The sequence below is a fragment of the Grus americana genome, chromosome Z (assembly GCF_028858705.1).
Source record: "Grus americana isolate bGruAme1 chromosome Z, bGruAme1.mat, whole genome shotgun sequence".
In the NCBI taxonomy this organism is placed as follows: Eukaryota; Metazoa; Chordata; class Aves; order Gruiformes; family Gruidae; genus Grus; species Grus americana.
The window spans coordinates 10,415,590-10,431,881 of record NC_072891.1 but is presented as its reverse complement, the minus strand read 5'-3'; the positions used below and the strand labels follow the sequence as shown (position 1 = coordinate 10,431,881).

The window sequence follows — 16,292 nt, the reverse complement described above, 5'->3', positions numbered from 1 at the left end:
CTTAGGGCTGGCCTGGAGAAGACCATGTCCAGGTCAACCCCCATGTTGTGACTGCCTCCAGGAGTGGGGACCAGACAATCACACCCCTATTTCTGCTGACATCTACCTGAAAAGGGCCCATTGACACCAACTCTGGGGGGTTGGCTGGTCCACGCTGCTCTCAGAAGACATGTGCTTTGGGACTGGTTGCAGGCAGTGAAGAAGAGGAGCCTTCTCTTGGCCTTCCTCATCACTTGAGAAGGTCCATCTGGGCCCTGGCTGTCCCAACCACCCTGGGGTCCCCCTTTCCAGATGGTGCTGACAGCCAGGATGGGGACGAAGTAGATGTTTGTGGCTATGGGAGTGCCAGAAATGGAGCATGTGAAAGTCATTTAGGAGCCTCCCTTGCCCCACACCACCCCCTTTGCCCCACACGATGTTTTTCCTGCCCTTTCCATTGTTCCTGTACAAACCACAGCCTGCCTTGTGCCACCCAGGCGTCACTAGCACTGGCCAACACAAGCAGCTTGGCTTGAGGAATCATAGAATCGCAGAACGGTTTGGGTTGGAAGGGACCTTAAAGATCACCTAGTTCCAAGCCCCTGCTGCGGGCAGGGACACCCTCCACTAGACCACGTTCCCCAAAGCCTCATCCAACCTGGTCTGAAACACTTCCAGGGATGGGGCCTCTACAACCTCTCTGGGCGACCTGTTCCAGTACCTCACCACCCTCACAGTGAAGAATTTCTTTCTAACATCTAATCTAAATTGACCCTCCTTCAGCTTAAACCCATTCCCCCTTGTCCTGTCACTACACTCCCTGATAAACAGTCCCTCACCATCTTTCCTGTAGGCCCCTTCAGGTACTGGAAAGCCGCAATTAGGTCTCCCCAGAGCCTTCTCTTCTCCAGGCTGAACAACCCCAACTCTCTCAGCCTGTCCTCACAGGAGAGGTGCTCCAGCCCTCTGATCAGCTTCGTGGCCTCCTCTGGACTCTCTCCAACAGCTCCATGTCCTTCTTGTGCTGGGGCCCCCAGAGCTGGACACAGTACTCCAGGTGGGGTCTCACAAGAGTGGAGTAGAGGAGCAGGATCACCTCCCTCGACCTGCTGGTCACAATGAATGAGAGGGACTTCAATTTGCTCCTTTTGCAATAAAAGACATTTTCCCAATGCTTTTCCTTTGCCTTCTCCTTTGGGTGCCGGTGGCACCCATACACTTGACTGATGCTTACATGGCAGGGTGAAGTTGATGCTGACTGGAGACCTGGGGACAGGTATGCGGCTTGCAGCACTTGCAGCCTTGCAGCAAATCCTCAATAATGCAGGAGTCCTCCCTGGAACTGGTGGGTTTGGGTTTGGTTTGCCTCCTCCCAAAAGCTGGTGCTGTGTGCAGGGAGGGTGTGTGAGGCTCGCTGGGGACATGGGGACAGTGAGTGGGGTCTGCTCTGTGCTGCGTCCCAGCTAAGTGGCAGTGCTTGAAAACATGTCCATGGCTGTGTACAGCAAATGGAGGAGTGTTAGTGGCAAAGTCCAAACCCCAGTGGGGCTACAGCAAAAGCCCAATTCATTTCAGAACAGATCTCAAGGAGGTGCCTATGGGTGACAGCAGAACAGTGGCAATTGACCCGTGAGATCCTGGCTGGGAGAGTGTCCATCCCTGCCTGAAATCACAGCTTTTATTAAAAGTAAGAAAAAACCAGGCAGACAGGCAGAGCCCAAGGCCGGAGAGGACCATGGTGAAAGGACAAGCTGACAGCAGCAGAGTCCTTGCGAGCACGTAGCCAGGCTGGCAGACGCAGGAAAAAAACAACCTCCTTAATTGCAGCTCGTCCCAAGCCAGATGGGAGCTGCCAGTCTGCAGATCCCTCACACCAGGAGAGCCATAAAGATGGTCTGGGCTGATGCAAAATCCCAGAGGCCAAGTGGAGAAATGCAGGGGGTTTTATTTATTTTATTGTTACTATTTCTTGTCAGTAGGGCTGGGTGGTTTCTAGCTCAGCAGTCATCAAAGATCAAGGGCAATAAACTCTCCCTCCACAAAACAGGCAGCCTGGGGTGAGCAACATGCTGGGGGGAAGAGTCCCATGTCACCAGCACCTCCAGCAAACAGCTCTTCCTTGGCACTGGGAGTGAAAAAAACTAACCAAGACTGAAGCTTAGCAAGGCAAACAAGATGTCGCTCTGGCAGCACACAGCCCTGGCACAGCAGTAGGGTGCGGAGAGGCGGCCATGGTGCCACCTGCTTGCAGGATGCCTCCAGCACCGGTCTCCTGTGGCTCCCTGCAGCTCAGCTGGGCAGCTGGGAAAGGCACTGGGGGAAAGATGGGAAAGGGATGGGGATTTGGGGGAGAGATTTGTGCAGCCAAATGGGGCCAGGCAGCTCATATCATCCCCAGAATTTGCAGAAAGTCTCAGTGATACTTTTTTTCCCCCAGCCTGTGATACAGGCGGGTGGCAGAGCCACGCGTGTGCATACAGAGCACTCTGATTCTAGGGGCAGAGGTGTGGTATGAAGGGGCTGGAGCCTGGCTCTCCCATCTCTCCCCAGTGCAGTTGGCACCAGCTTTTCAGAAAGCTTTTTTTCTTGCTGCAACAGCAGCCAGAGGAATTTTGCTGGAGACCCTCTTGTTGCCCCAAGCCCATCTGTCGGGGACCCCTGGGGGGCTTCAGAGCAGCAGCTGATAGAGAAAGCATTCAGAAACACTTTCTTATCCTTGGGGGAGATACCTCAGTGGAAACCACTATCTGGAGTGGGAGGAAGCCCATGGTGAGGATCCAGAGATGGTCTGTTAATTCTGAACACCACTGCCAGACTGAGCATTGTTTTCTCTTTCACGTACTTAGGTTAAAGGGGGGGGTGTCCCTCCCTTCCCTCGCCATCACCACACCAGCAATAGCATTACTGTGTCTCAAGCTGCTTTCAGGAACATCTAGATGTTCTGGCTCATCCCACTTGGCACTGCTCTTGTACCAATGTGACCATGCAAGGTGCTTGTGGCATAACGAACCCACTGATGGGCGACGGGGGTGTGAGCTGGTTTTGGGACTGCTTCACCTGAGCACCAAACAAGATCTGGAGTCAATGTGATGTTCTCCAGCCTCTGTTTACTTTTTTATATGGACCAGCTCTGGGGAAAACCCCTAAAGGAAGGAGCTTTCTCCTGCTTTGGGGCCATGCACAGCTTTACCTCCCAGGTGCCTACTAGCAGTGCACTGGGATCAGCGAAGCAATCAATCTCTCACTTCGGGAAGGAGTATTGCAGTCCAGAGATACCAGGACTCTCTTAAACTGCTCAATCATGTCACCTTGAAACTTCTCTTTGCTCAAAAACAGGGAAGATTGGACCAAGAAAGGAGAGTATTTCACAGCCAGCCTGCCTACCCCAAGCCTGCAGGTGTTGTTGAGACACCTTCACCCAGAAGTCGTCACCTCCATGGTGAAGGATGCTGGCTCATGGACAGGGATCTCCATCAACACAGCTGGTGGCAGTGGAGAACATTTTCCATGGGAAAAGTGAGGCAGGAAGGCACTTGGGCTGGTTTGTTAATTGCCTGAGTTTTCTCAGGAGGAAGATGGCCAAGTCCTCTCCTGGGACCTGACAGATTGCACCCTTTGGCTCTAAATGTGGTCCCAAAAGACATATGGAACCTATTCAGTCCTAACCCATGCATGACTTGGTGTTAGGTTTTAATCTCGACTGCCATGAGATACCACCACATGTTTACAGGCTTGACTAAATTCACACCACGAACATAGTTCTCAATAAGTTCATCTAGTAAAAGGGGAGAAATGGTTGCCACAGCATTAGCAAGTGCTATAGCTTCTTTCTGCTTGTTCAGATAGCTCAGGCTGTGGAAATGCAAACTCCCCTTGCTCCTGCATCAGCACCCATCTGATGTGCAGGCTGAAAATTGTGTGCCTTCCTCTTCAGGATAATCACAGACTGCTTTCTATAAAAAAAGTACTCTACTACAGCTGCCTCCTTCACTAAGTAAATGAAATTATACCTATGTCAAAGGATCAGCTCTGAAACTGGGTAACAAAGGAGTCCATGCAATTTCCTTTAAAAACCAGAAGCATGCATGGCATTTCTTGCTGGGGAAAGATTACAAGCAGACACTGTGTTTCTGTAAGTTGTATTTGTCATACTTAATAACAGACAGCCATCCAATAAATTTTAATAAGTTATTCTACAGCACTTGCCACACAAAATGGAGGTCACAGTGTTTTCTTCAGATTTCATACTGAAGTATTTCTACTTTAAAAACTACTAAAATTCCCAGGTCAATAGTAATTGCTTCATTAATCCCTGAGACTATTGCATAGCTAATGGAGGAGCCTGTTACAAAACCCAGAGAAAATAAGCGACTTCATCCAGGTCAACGGGATAGTCTGTGAGCAGCACTGGGGTCTTCTCAAACAACTCTCCCTTGTAGCTGCGCCACTTGCCCGCTGGCAGGTAGACGTCGCGCTCCTGCTTGCCCATCTCCAGGACGGGGGCCACCATGAGGGTATCACCAATGAGGAACTGGGAGTCAATCTTGTGAGTGGCTTCATCACGGGGCGAGATCCACCAGATAGGACGGATGATGGGGTCACCCGTGTCCGTGACCTCCCCGGCCAGCTCTAGCAGCAGCGGGGCCACCAGCGACTCATGGAGCTCTGTGAATTTCTGCGCAATCTCCACCACCTCCTTGTCATAGAGCCAGGGCGGAATGGAGAACTGCATGGAGGGCATGAAGGCCGACAGCTCCAGCCACCGCACGTACAGTTCTCGGTCGGGGATCTCCACCGCACCATCTGTCTTGTTGGGGAGGAAGTTTCCTCCAATCATATCCGGCAGTATAAATGGGTACCCCAGCATGCTGATAGTGAGCACAGTGGGGATAAGGGACTTGAGGCCGAGCTCGTAGCCCCAGACGGAGTCGCGGTCAATGATGCGGAAGAAGCAGGAGATGTTCTGTGACTGGTAGCCCACTCGCACCTCAGCCAGCTCGTAGAAGGGGATGGCCATCTCCGTGTAGCGCCGTGACCAGATGCTGGGGTCTGAGAGTGGGCGGAAGGTGCTGAACTGCTTGGGCAGGTAGCTGGTCTCACCCGCGTCAAACTTGAAGGAGGAGATGCCGTACTTGTGTCGGAGCTGGCGCAGGTGGCTCTGGAACCAGTCCCGGGCTGCCGGGTTGGTGAAGTCCAGGATGGCCCCGATGCCATTCCACCACTCCACCATGGCTGGCAGCCGCCCCGACGGCTCCTTGATGAACAGCTGACGCTCAATTCCCACCCCAAAATTGGAAGAATCTCTGTGTATGAAGGGATGAATCCATAAGGTGACCTTAAACCCATCCTCCCTCAGTTTTGCAAACATCTCTGTCACGTTGGGAAACTTGACAGGGTCAAAGTCAAAGTCCCCATAGGCTTGTGTGTACATGTCATCGATTTCAATGTGGCTGCAGTTAAAATGGTACTTCTTAATGTTTCTTGCAAAATGCAGAACTTTATCCTGGTCGATATTGTTCTTGTAAAGAGCCCAGGTGGACCAGATGGGGTATCGGAAGGCATTCTCAGCAGGGATCTTGGAGGGCTTGTTGAAGTACCTGCGCACCATGTACTTGTGGATGGAGGTGACGTCGGAGCCCACACAGACCCGGTAGCTGAGCTCAGGGAAGGGCTGCTGCCCCGGTGGGGGCTTGTAGGGTGAGTCCTTGTAGCGAGCCTGGAAGAAGAGGGTGCGCTCGGTGGCATTGAAGCCCAGGTGGAAGGGCACGGAGTCGTTGATCTTGATGGCCGCCGCCTTGGAGGAGAGCCAGTAGCGCTCAAGGATGCCGCCAAAGCTGTCACGGAAGGAGTAGACGTCACTCGTCACGTAGGGTACAGGCTCCTGGTAGCCAGCCAGGCGGATGGGCCAGTGCTGGGTGCTCATCTCCGAGCCCCCGTACCAGTGGGCGTCCTCCCAGAACATGGTGTGCTCCACTGCCGGGCCGGCCGCCAGCTCCTCCCAGCGCACACGGTAGCACATCACCGTGTCCTTGGGCTTCACCGTCTGGATGAAGAAGTTGAGCGGCCCCCCACCCGACCGTGTGCAGCTCAAAATCTCGCCCTCCTTGGAGCATGACTCCAGGTCGAGGGTGCCCGAGCGGAAGGCCAGACGGAAGACCACCTCCCCGTGCTGGTTTCTGATGACAAAGCCGTCTGCCCGCAGGTCCATCAGCTCCGTCTTGAGCTGCTCAGCTTTCCGCAGGGACACCGTGTAGTAGCACCAGGCCACCACGGCGGCGATGAAGAGGATGAGGCCCAGCAAGATGGCTCCGAGCATGGGCCTCAGCTCCTTGGAGGGCTTCTGCTTCACTGGTGTGAAGTTCTCGGGCAAACATGTTTCTTTGGAATCCCTCTTTTTAGCATTTCCATGTTTTCCCACACGGTGGGTAATCAGACTGTCCATGACTCCTTGATTAGAAAATTTGCTGCTGAATTTTTTTCTAATCAGTGGACATAAATTCCAAGATGCTACGTGAAGGTGGTCAGAGTCTTCTTTCCAAAGCCTGCAGTGTTATTTAATGAAACAGAGGGTTAAAAACATACACAAAAAATTAAATCCTAATAACAGTCATTGCTCCTCTCCTCCCGTTTGCAGCCCGGCAGCCTCCCTGGCCCTGCAGCTCTGGCTTGCTTTGCTTTGTGTGGTGGCAGCCTGTTCACTGGCAGCTGCGCTGAAGTTTTTTGGAGCAGGGCTGCGCCAGGATTCCTGTGACCGTTCATTGGCTGCAGCTTCGCTGTGTCCTGCAGAGCAAGGGCAAGGGGATGAAAGTCAGGCCAGAGCCGGGAGTAGAATGGGGCCAGGGAAAGGGGCTGGTACCTGAACGTACAAGCTGGACATCACAAGCTGATCTGTTTTTACATTAATTATACACCCTGCTGGATTTTACCACCTGTCTACAACTTCTCTGTATCAAATGCAGGCAAAGAAATGCTGCTCTGAAGTGTTCAGCCCCTGCCTGCCATTCCCCACCACCCCCTAGGTATGCAGCTGGTGAGCAATGTTTTATCTCCCTGCACTTTGCTCCTTCCCTGAGCCACACGGGGATGCAGGGACAAAGGGATGCCACACTTTGTAGCCAGCACTGTGCTGCTCCAGGACGGCTGGGCAGACCCTTCAGCTGCCTGCCCTACTACCTGTCCAGGAGACATCATCCCTTGCCTGGGCAGGGGAGAAAAGAGCATGTTTCCCTGCATCCACATCCATTTTTTTATCCTAATTCAGTTTCTGCAACTCGCAGGCTTATGCTAGGCGAGATGCTGAAGTGCAGTGAGGGTGGAAGATATTTAGGCACAGACTTTGGGAATGGGACTGTTGAGCTGAAGTTGTTGCAAAACCAGAACTACATTAAAACCTTGTTTTTGTGAGAAATGCACAAGACAACACACATCCCAGCTGCAGCAAACATCACCAAGGCAGCCAGTGCAGTGCAGCTTGCAGCATCTGAAAGAGCATCCACTGCCAACAAAAATGAGAGGTGGGGGAAACTAAGGCAGATGGCTCAAGGCAACACACTCTGTGCAACTGGGCTCCATCCCAGGGTCTGTGTGATCTGACAGGATGAAAATTTGCAGGAGCAGCCTGTATGGAGGGGAGGAGAAAGAATCAACTTGCTCATCTGAGCCATGCCCGGCAATACATGCTGGGTGTATTTACTCGCACCACCATGACATCAGGATCTAAGTATACAAAGATGATAAGCTGCCCAGGGAGCCATTAAAAATACCAGAGGTCACCACATTTGGGATCGATTGCAGCAGCCTCCCAACCACCCGAATGAGCCGCTCAGTTAGTTTCTGTAATGTGCTCTCAAGGCAAACAAGGCTTTGCTGTGAAAGAGAGCCCAAGTGGATAAAAGCCTTCCTGAGGGAGTCCTGTCTGGGGTAGGGGGTGAGAGAAGGAAGGTTGCTGCTGTCCCAAAGAGATGGCTATCTGGGACAGGGATGGTTTTGGGGACCAGGTTGTGTTACACATGTACTTGGGGCACTCTGCCAGCCCCAAAGTGCTCAGACCTGGCAGGCTTCTGGGTGCTGGCCTGGCTCCTGACACAGCTTTGCAGCTCCAGCTTGGGTGGTTTCCAGCAAAACCCTGATGTTTTTGCAAAACAACCTCTTTGCTTTGAAGATGTTTTGATGTTCTGGGTCATTCCTTGGTTGCCGCCCTCAGTGCTTTCATCCTCTTCTTTCTTCCTCTTTTTGCCTTCCCAGTCAGCCTGGAGACAGGATTCTCCTTTAAGATGAGCCCCAACACTTTCCAGGGTGAAAAAACAAGGGAAAGGGAGAGGGAAATAAGTTTTTCAGGACTTCTGCTGCTTCTTTTGTTTTATATATATATATTACACAACAACATATTAAAAAAAAACGAAAACACAGAGGAACATCAGGACTCCAGAATCCCTACAAGAATAAAGGATGTGTGGGAAGTTTCCCAGCTTTCAATGCAATGATTTCTCTCCCAGACAATTGCTTTCATAGAATCATAGAATCATAGAATGGTTTGGGTTGGAAGGGACCTTAAAGATCACCTAGTTCCAAGCCCCTGCTGCAGGCAGGGACACCCTCCACTAGACCACATTCCCCAAAGCCTCATCCAGCCTGGTCTTAAACACTTCCAGGGATGGGGCCTCCACAACCTCTCTGGGCGACCTGTTCCAGTGCCTCACCACTCTCACAGTGAAGAATTTCTTTCTAACATCTAATCTAAATCGACCCTCCTTCAGCTTAAACCCATTCCCCCTTGTCCTGTCACTACACTCCCTGATAAACAGTCCCTCTCCAGCTTTCCTGTAGGCCCCTTCAGGTACTGGAAAGCCACAATTAGGTCTCCCCCAGAGCCTTCTTTTCTCCAGGCTGAACAACCCCAACTCTCTCAGCCTGTCCTCACAGGAGAGGTGCTCCAGCCCTCTGATCAGCTTCGTGGACTCCTCTGGACTCTCTCCAACAGCTCCATGTCTCTCCTGTACTGGGGCCCCCAGAGCTGGACGCAGTACTCCAGGTGGGGTCTCACAAGAGCAGAGTAGAGGGGCAGGATCACCTCCCTCGACCTGCTGGTCGCACTGCTTTTGATGCAGCCCAGGATATGGTTGGCTTTCTGGGCTGCAAGCGCACATTGCAGGGTCATGTTGACCTTCTTGTCCACCAACACCCCCAAGTCCTTCTCTTCAAGGCTGCTCTTAATCCATTCTCTGCCCAGCCTGTGGTTGTGCTTGGGATTGCTTTAAATCCCTCTGTTTCCCCACGGGCAGAAGACCAGTGGCAGAAAGATAGTGTACAAGAGAGTCAGTGCTCCTGGGCCAAGCTGTCCTGTCCCCAGGGCCTTTTGGGTTTTCGTCCCTCCTATGATGTGGCAGGATGCTGTTTTGGTACCCCAGGCCTGCTGCGCTTCACGGAGGAGAGGTACCACCTGGGAGATGTAGGTGGTCGGTGGGAAGAGCAGTTGCTGGCACATGTAGAGGCAGAGCAGGATGAAATCAGGATTCCCAGGATAGATCCCACCAGGATCTAAGGGAGCCTCTGAAGCTGCAAACTCCTGTCCTTCAAGGCTTATGTCTCATGAAAGCATTAAACATCCACTGGCCAAGCCAGCAGCCTGAACACTGCCCCGGGGGTGATGAGAAGGAGTGCTGCCAAGGGGTGCACACTGGTCACACAGAGCCCAGATCCAGCCTTTTCCTTGCTCTGTCAGTGGGGTGATGGCATCGCAGTGTCTCCTCCACGTGAATATTTAACTTGTCCTTGCAAAACCTCTCAGCTCCAGTGAATGCTTAATTAACCCAGGTGAAGTGGAACTACTTCCAAGCAAGGATGGGCTGAATGCTCCCAGAGCAGCCCAAAAGCCAGATGCCCCAGGGATGCAGGCATTGTTGTATTGTATTTGGGCTGTTTTACCAGATGCCGATCTGGTATAGGTCTGGCCCCATCAGTCTCCCCAGGCCTTCCTCCAAAAGGAGCTGTGATTCCTCACCTCCTCCTCTAAGCAGCCCTTTGCATGCATAGATTAAACATTGACATACCCAGCACCGTGACATGCAGAAAATGAGCCAGGACTTTAGACCCTCTTAAATGGGAGTTAAGCAAGGATTTCAAGTGATGAAACGTGTGTTAGCCAGCTCGAAGGGCAGTTACACGTCTAAACCCCTTTGTACACCTACCCTCAGAGCCTCCTCCAGACCACATCTATCCCCAGCAACCCTCCTGATCTCTTGGCACATGTGGCACAAGTTTGCCAGGCCTCAGTCCAGGTCCCAGCTACATGACACCTGAATCCTCAGACTTTTGCATTTCCAATGTGTTTACCTGCCTGCTGGTGCAGGGAGAACATCACTCATCAAACAACCCATCAGGAAACAATTCTGTCTTTAAAGGGATAGTTTTCTATATTAAGATTCCTTTTATAACAGGATATCAAACACTTAGGAGTCACTATCAGGTGCTCGTAGGGAAAGCATATGACATGTTCTAGCAGAAAGCGCCATAGGTAGCTATAAGTCATGGTCATAAACAAACTATTGCCCTGTCAAACTCTGCAAGAAATGATTAATCATTTACCGAGCCCTTTTAAACTGTTTCAAATGGGACCTTTTTAACAGAAAACACACCCAAAGAAGAAAGCAGTTCCCATCAGCCCTCATATCCCATAGCAGCCTGGCACACGCAGGCATCATATGGGGATTTATTGCTAAAAGGGGCCCAGGGGAGGTTTGCTCACCATTTTTTCTGTATGTATAGATGACGTGAGAAAAGAGGTATCTGCTATCGTTGCAGCCAAGGAGGGGGAGTGAGGGAGAGCCAAGGTTATCTCATGAGCTGCCACAGATTAGCTACAAAGCCAACAAGGCTTAACACAAAGGGGAAGTGTCTGGGTGATGGATGCAGAGGGTGAGGTGACATTGCCAAGGACGCTGTACTGTCCATGTGGTGCAAGTAGGAACATCCCTGGATGTGGTTGGAGTCCCTCCCATTCAGCAGTGCATGATCCTGCTCCTCCTGAGAGCTAGAAAAAAATCAAAGCTCACTTGTGCCCCAAAGCAGAGAGGATATTAGCCACAGCATTGTGTGAACCTCTCACCCCAGCTCTGAGCTTTGAGCAATTCCTGATAGCTCCAGCGCGGGCAACAGTGATGGCTGGACTCATTGCCTTGACTGTTGGCCCGTGGGGATCTCACCTGGGTCCTTGGGCTGAAACGGCAGTTTGGTTCATATTAACCCCATATCAGCAGCAGAATCTGACCTGCTGGGAGGTTTGTGGCTGAATCCTGAAGGGATGCACCAGTGGCACGGAGAGACCTGCACCAGCTCACACCCACCAGACTGCTCTGAGCAGGTTTATTTCTGGCAGCCATGCTGATATGGGGGTCTCTGCACTGCTCCCCATGGCTTCTGATGCCTGGAGGGTTTTTAGCTCATCTCAGCAAGAAGGTGGCTGCACAGATTCTGCTGACTTGTGCCTGTACAAAATGCTGCTGCAACATTGGTAACTCCATGAAAGCCTGACAGTGCTATAAACCCCCTGGAGCCATGCAAATCCAGCTCAGGTGTAGAGTGGAAATATTACCAGGGCTTTTTCCCTATCCAGAGGATCTCAGTCCCTCACTACTGGGAATAAAGCAGAGTTCACTACACAGGTCTTTCAGTCCTAATTGCTATAAAAGCAGGCAGTAGAAAGTCCCACTCCCGTCTTCTTATATGAACAAACCCCTCCTTCCCAAGCCAGCAGAAAAAAACCTTCAAAATTAACTTTTTCCCCATGTCAGGGCTCTCTCTGACTCCTGAACCTCCAGACCGTGGCCCTGTGCTGCTCCAAGCTGCAAGTGGTGGCCACAGCATCCAGCTGCATGCTGAGAGCCTCTCTGCCCACATCCTTGGGAAGGAGCTCCACCTGCTGAGCCAGTGGCCCAGGCTGAAACCCAGGGAGTGCTTCCAGGTTTGTCCTAGGGCTGAGAGGTGACCGGTCATCAGGCATCCCCTGGGCAGCACTGAGCCTGTCAGACCCTGTTGCATCAGGATCAGCACTTGTGAGGAGCTCCAGGGAGTTTTTGAGGTGCCTTCACCTGATGAATAAGCAAAGAAAGCACAGAGCAATAAGCAAAGCACAGGCAAAGGGGAAAAAGGTCGTTGGGTGCCGCAGCTGCAATCATGTGAGCAGTCTGAGGGACAGTGGAAATACAGGAAAAGGCGGGGGGGGGAAACGGTGCTCTCATCTCAAGCTGCTCTAAATGAAGTCAGTGAGCTGGGCTCATGCTAGGTGAAGGAATAAAACAGGAAGGGACCTGGGTCTGAGCTGGGCTTTCTTCCATTTAGACCCAGGCTCAGTTGGAGGCTCTGCTTGGAGAGGGAGCCCTTGGGAGCTGCCTGCAATAGCAGCAACATAAGGAGGCTCAACGCTTGAAGGCTCTCACCTTGGAGAGGAGCCACTCTCAGTTGCTATTTTCCTGTGAGAATGAGCCAGAAACCTACCACGAGCATCAAGTGCTCCAGGTAGGTCCTTGAAGGATGCTTCAGGTTCTGCATGGGTTAAGCCAACTGCCTGCCAGGATGAGGGGTCCTGGGCAATTTATCCCATACCTGCCCCTGTGGGACTTCTTGCAGCACTGATGCACCCAACAGTGGGAGAAGAGGCTCTTGGGGAGACTGAGGGCATCTGGTCTGGGCTCCCCACAGTCTCAGCCTGCTGCTTACTTGGGAGCAGGGCTGCAAGGACCACATCTCACCCAGGCATCTCTGGAAGTGCTGCTTTATCCCAGAATAGCTCCACTTCCTGGCCACAGGAGAGTTTTGATATGTAAAAATCTCTTTTCCCTTATGCATCCCTTCGTGCAGATATAGGATCTTTACTGTGGTTTTTTTCCTATACATTTGATGCCAAGTGCGTCTCTGTGATCAAAGGTTTCACTGCACAGACAACCCCACGATGGCTGGACCCCTCACCTTGCCTTGACACTTATCCAGCTTCAACCAGGGCAATGAAAGTCCATCTTCAAAGCGGATGTGGATGGAGGAACGAATCGTGATTAGTGCCAGCCAGCAGCCAGAGGGATGTGATAGGAGTTTTACCACCAAAACTCAGCCTGGTCATAAGCAAGAGAGACTTTCCTGCATTTTTCAGAAATTACCCAGCATGGCTGAAGCTGATCCTTTCACAAGCACTTTGAACCAGGCACCCAGACAGCAAAACCTGCAAAAGGCCACACAGCTGAAAAAAAAAGCTAATGATCATTTGCACCTCTGCCCGAAGGAGGTTACCCAGGGAGAGAGGAAGATGTCATCCCTAAAATACTGAACAACTGGAGAGCCCCCCGCACAGCCCTAGCTCTCCTCACCCCAGGGACCTGGTGAGAGTTTTGCCATCCCTGTCCTGGGATGACACAGGGTACAGAATTGAGCTCAGATTTTAAGCTCAGTAAAGAGTCTTGCTGGCTCCAAGGCTGGGGTGAAAGCCTAACAGATGGCTGTGCTGTTTCTGAGTATCCCTTGGGTTTTAAGCTAGCAAAATATTTGGCTACTGGCAAAATATCTGACTGCTGTGTGCCAGAAAGCAGCGCCAGTCCCACACCAGACAGGGTTGCACTTGGGTGACTGGTGAATCATCCCTGCATTTGAAGATGTGATGGGTAACACCATGCCCCTATCAGAAGGTGAAGTTTCACTTGCTCATCACTTCACTCTGATTAAATTCACTGTGAGCTGCAAAATGACGAATAAAAAGCAATGCACCCATCAAACTGATGATGGAGCCAAGAATAAGGGTGCTCCGCGGGACTCAGGTCAGCAAGGACTAACTGGATGTGGAAATTACGTGACCAAGAGCCAGCAATTATGGGACTATCCTGCTCCACAGCTACAGCTGGAAAGTAGCTTGCCCTCTCCTAGGGACAGCCTGGGAAAAGCCATGCAAACAATTTGAATAAAACATCCCTATGCATGAGGCTACACCATGCTGTAAACAAGCCAATGCATCATGGAAGAATGAGCTCTAAGACTAGAGAGCAATTTTATATGCAAATACATTCTTGCATGTATAAGAAATAAAGCCAAAGTGATGCCCTGAAACCTTAAAAATCTCAGTGGCTAATGTTCAACTGATTTATTTTGATCTGGGCTGACATGTCACTTTTAGAGTGACCACTGTTCTCAAGGGATTAAAAATGTTTTCTGGGTTGGGCTCTCCTCAATACAGTGCTAGTTGGAGGTTCAGTGGCAGCCTGAACATCCTGTATCTCATTAAGGGGTTGCCAAAGCCAGAAAAAAAGGATTTGCCTTTGGATACAGTGTTAAGTTGCATCTCTGGATGGAGCAGATCTCCGGATGGAACAGACCTATGGTCCAGTGCCCCAGGGCAGGGTGGTGGGCAGCAAGGACGGCAGCCAGATTCTGTGCTGTGACATCCCTCGTCACCCTTGATGCCAGCCAGAGGTGATGGCACCAGACCCAGGGCACAGCTGAGCCAAGATGCAAGAGAAGCACCAGCACATGCCCTCTAGAAGAAAAGCTGGAGACTTTTCCTTCCTTTCCTTCCTTTCCTTAGGGTTAGGAAATGAATGTGGCTTAACAGTAGGTGGGAGACATTATTTGAAGTAAGAAGGTACCCTTCAAAAATCTGGAATCGCACCCTGGAAAAGAAAACACCTGAATTTCCTAAAGGCTTTGCAGAGAGTTTAAAAGGCCGCAACAGGAACAGAGGATACTGAGAATAAGAGGGAAGGTCCTGGCAAGATTAAAAATCAGCAACAAGAAGGGAAGTGGTTGGAATGAGGACATGATCGTTCTCACCACAGAGGTGACAGGGGCTGAGCTGCCCATCATGCAGAGGCAGGAGAGCTGGTAAACACACTGGGATTGGGAAATCTTGAGCTGAAAATGGCAAGAAAAGAGTAGGGGACACAGTTAATATTTTCCTAGTTTTCTCTCAGCATCCCTGTGGGTCCCTGCTGGATTCAGACCTGGGAGTAGACCTGTAGCTTGACCCTGCATGGTCTTGCCCATGCTAAAATGGCAGCAAAGATCCTTGACATCCCCCTTCCTGGCAGGAGAAGGACAACTTTCTGGCACATACAGGGAAAGGCTTTCTGAGTGTTAAAAAGCAAATAAGATATAGTGAATTGGGAGACATCCATGCCTCAGTTTCCCTTGCGTGAAATGGTTGGAAGGGCCAGAAGGAGAAACACAGGAGATGTATCAGCTCCCAGGGTCAGACCAATAGCAGGATCCATGGTAAAGGAGCACAGGAACCTTTCCACCAGGATACTTGCTGTAATGTTCTCCATCCAACGGGGAGACATCTCTGCCCCAAGCTCTTCCCTCTTCCTGTGGGAGAGACACATTCACTTAGCAAACACAGTGGAGAGCATTTGCATTTTCAACCCCAGTCATGCGAAGGAGAGTTTAACACCTGTGCTTTTTGAAATATAAAAATGCCTGGTATTTAGTGCAACTTGACACATTCACATGGGCAAAAGAAACCAGTAATCCCAAAGAAACCAGTTGTGTGGTATTTTTCTTGAACACAGCACTGTGGCCAGGCAGGAACAACCTCACCAGGGCAAGAACTTGCCTCAGCCTTCCCTTTGGCCGTAGGATAACCCTTGCCATATCTGCATCCCCTTGGGAAGAAGCCAGTCTGGTTCGAAGCCAGATCCACCTTCTGAGAGGCGGAAAGCTGGGAGCCATCAGCCCAGGCTGGGCACAGAGGAAACTGCACCTTCACAAGGCTCTGACCCAAGCCCGTGCCCATACATGGATGCTGACACTGCACTGTTTTAATTTGACAGCTTGGCCATTAAACAAAGCAGCTCCCAGCTCTCAAAGTGACTCCTGGTCTCATGGGCATACATGGGAGATGTGACATTGGTGCCATCCAGGACTTGACCTCAAAAGTAAATGTGAAGCCATCATTTTTAAGTGTTTTTATGCAAAAGGGCTAATGATATATCTGAGTGAGAACGACCCCAGCAAGCAGGTGGGACAGACAATTGCAGAGAGGATGTGGCTGAATGGGAGCATCTCACTAGTTAAATTGTACCTCTGGCTTCCCCTGCTGCTGTTTCACCCAACAGCCTTTGCTGCTGTCCCTTGGGGAGAGATGTGTAGTTTTCCCTCTGTGCAGAGCCCACACTGATGCATAAAAAAACAAACTCAACCCGAGTGACCCTCAGGGCGAGCATCAGGGCAGACCCGCAGCAGGACCCTGCTCCCCAGCCAGGAGCTTGGCTCCCCCCCTGCATCACCCTCCATCTCCAGGAACCTCGCAACAGGTTTGTGAGCTTTTATCTCCACTGTGA

General features: G+C 51.2%; 1 protein-coding gene across 1 annotated transcript; it reads right to left on the bottom strand.

The window, feature by feature from the left end:
• Positions 1-4,106: 4,106 nt before the first annotated feature.
• Positions 4,107-6,670, bottom strand: LOC129199955 (myogenesis-regulating glycosidase-like). The gene has a single exon (XM_054811187.1). It carries the CDS (start codon positions 6,419-6,421, stop codon positions 4,325-4,327), a length of 2,097 nt encoding a protein of 698 aa, XP_054667162.1. The 5' UTR covers positions 6,422-6,670; the 3' UTR covers positions 4,107-4,324.
• Between the last annotated feature and the right edge of the window lie 9,622 nt (positions 6,671-16,292).

What these genes read in the sequence shown, in the direction of transcription:
- LOC129199955 (XM_054811187.1), bottom strand. Translation starts at nt 6,421, where the DNA reads ATGGACAGTCTGATTACCCACCGTGTGGGAAAACATGGAAATGCTAAA.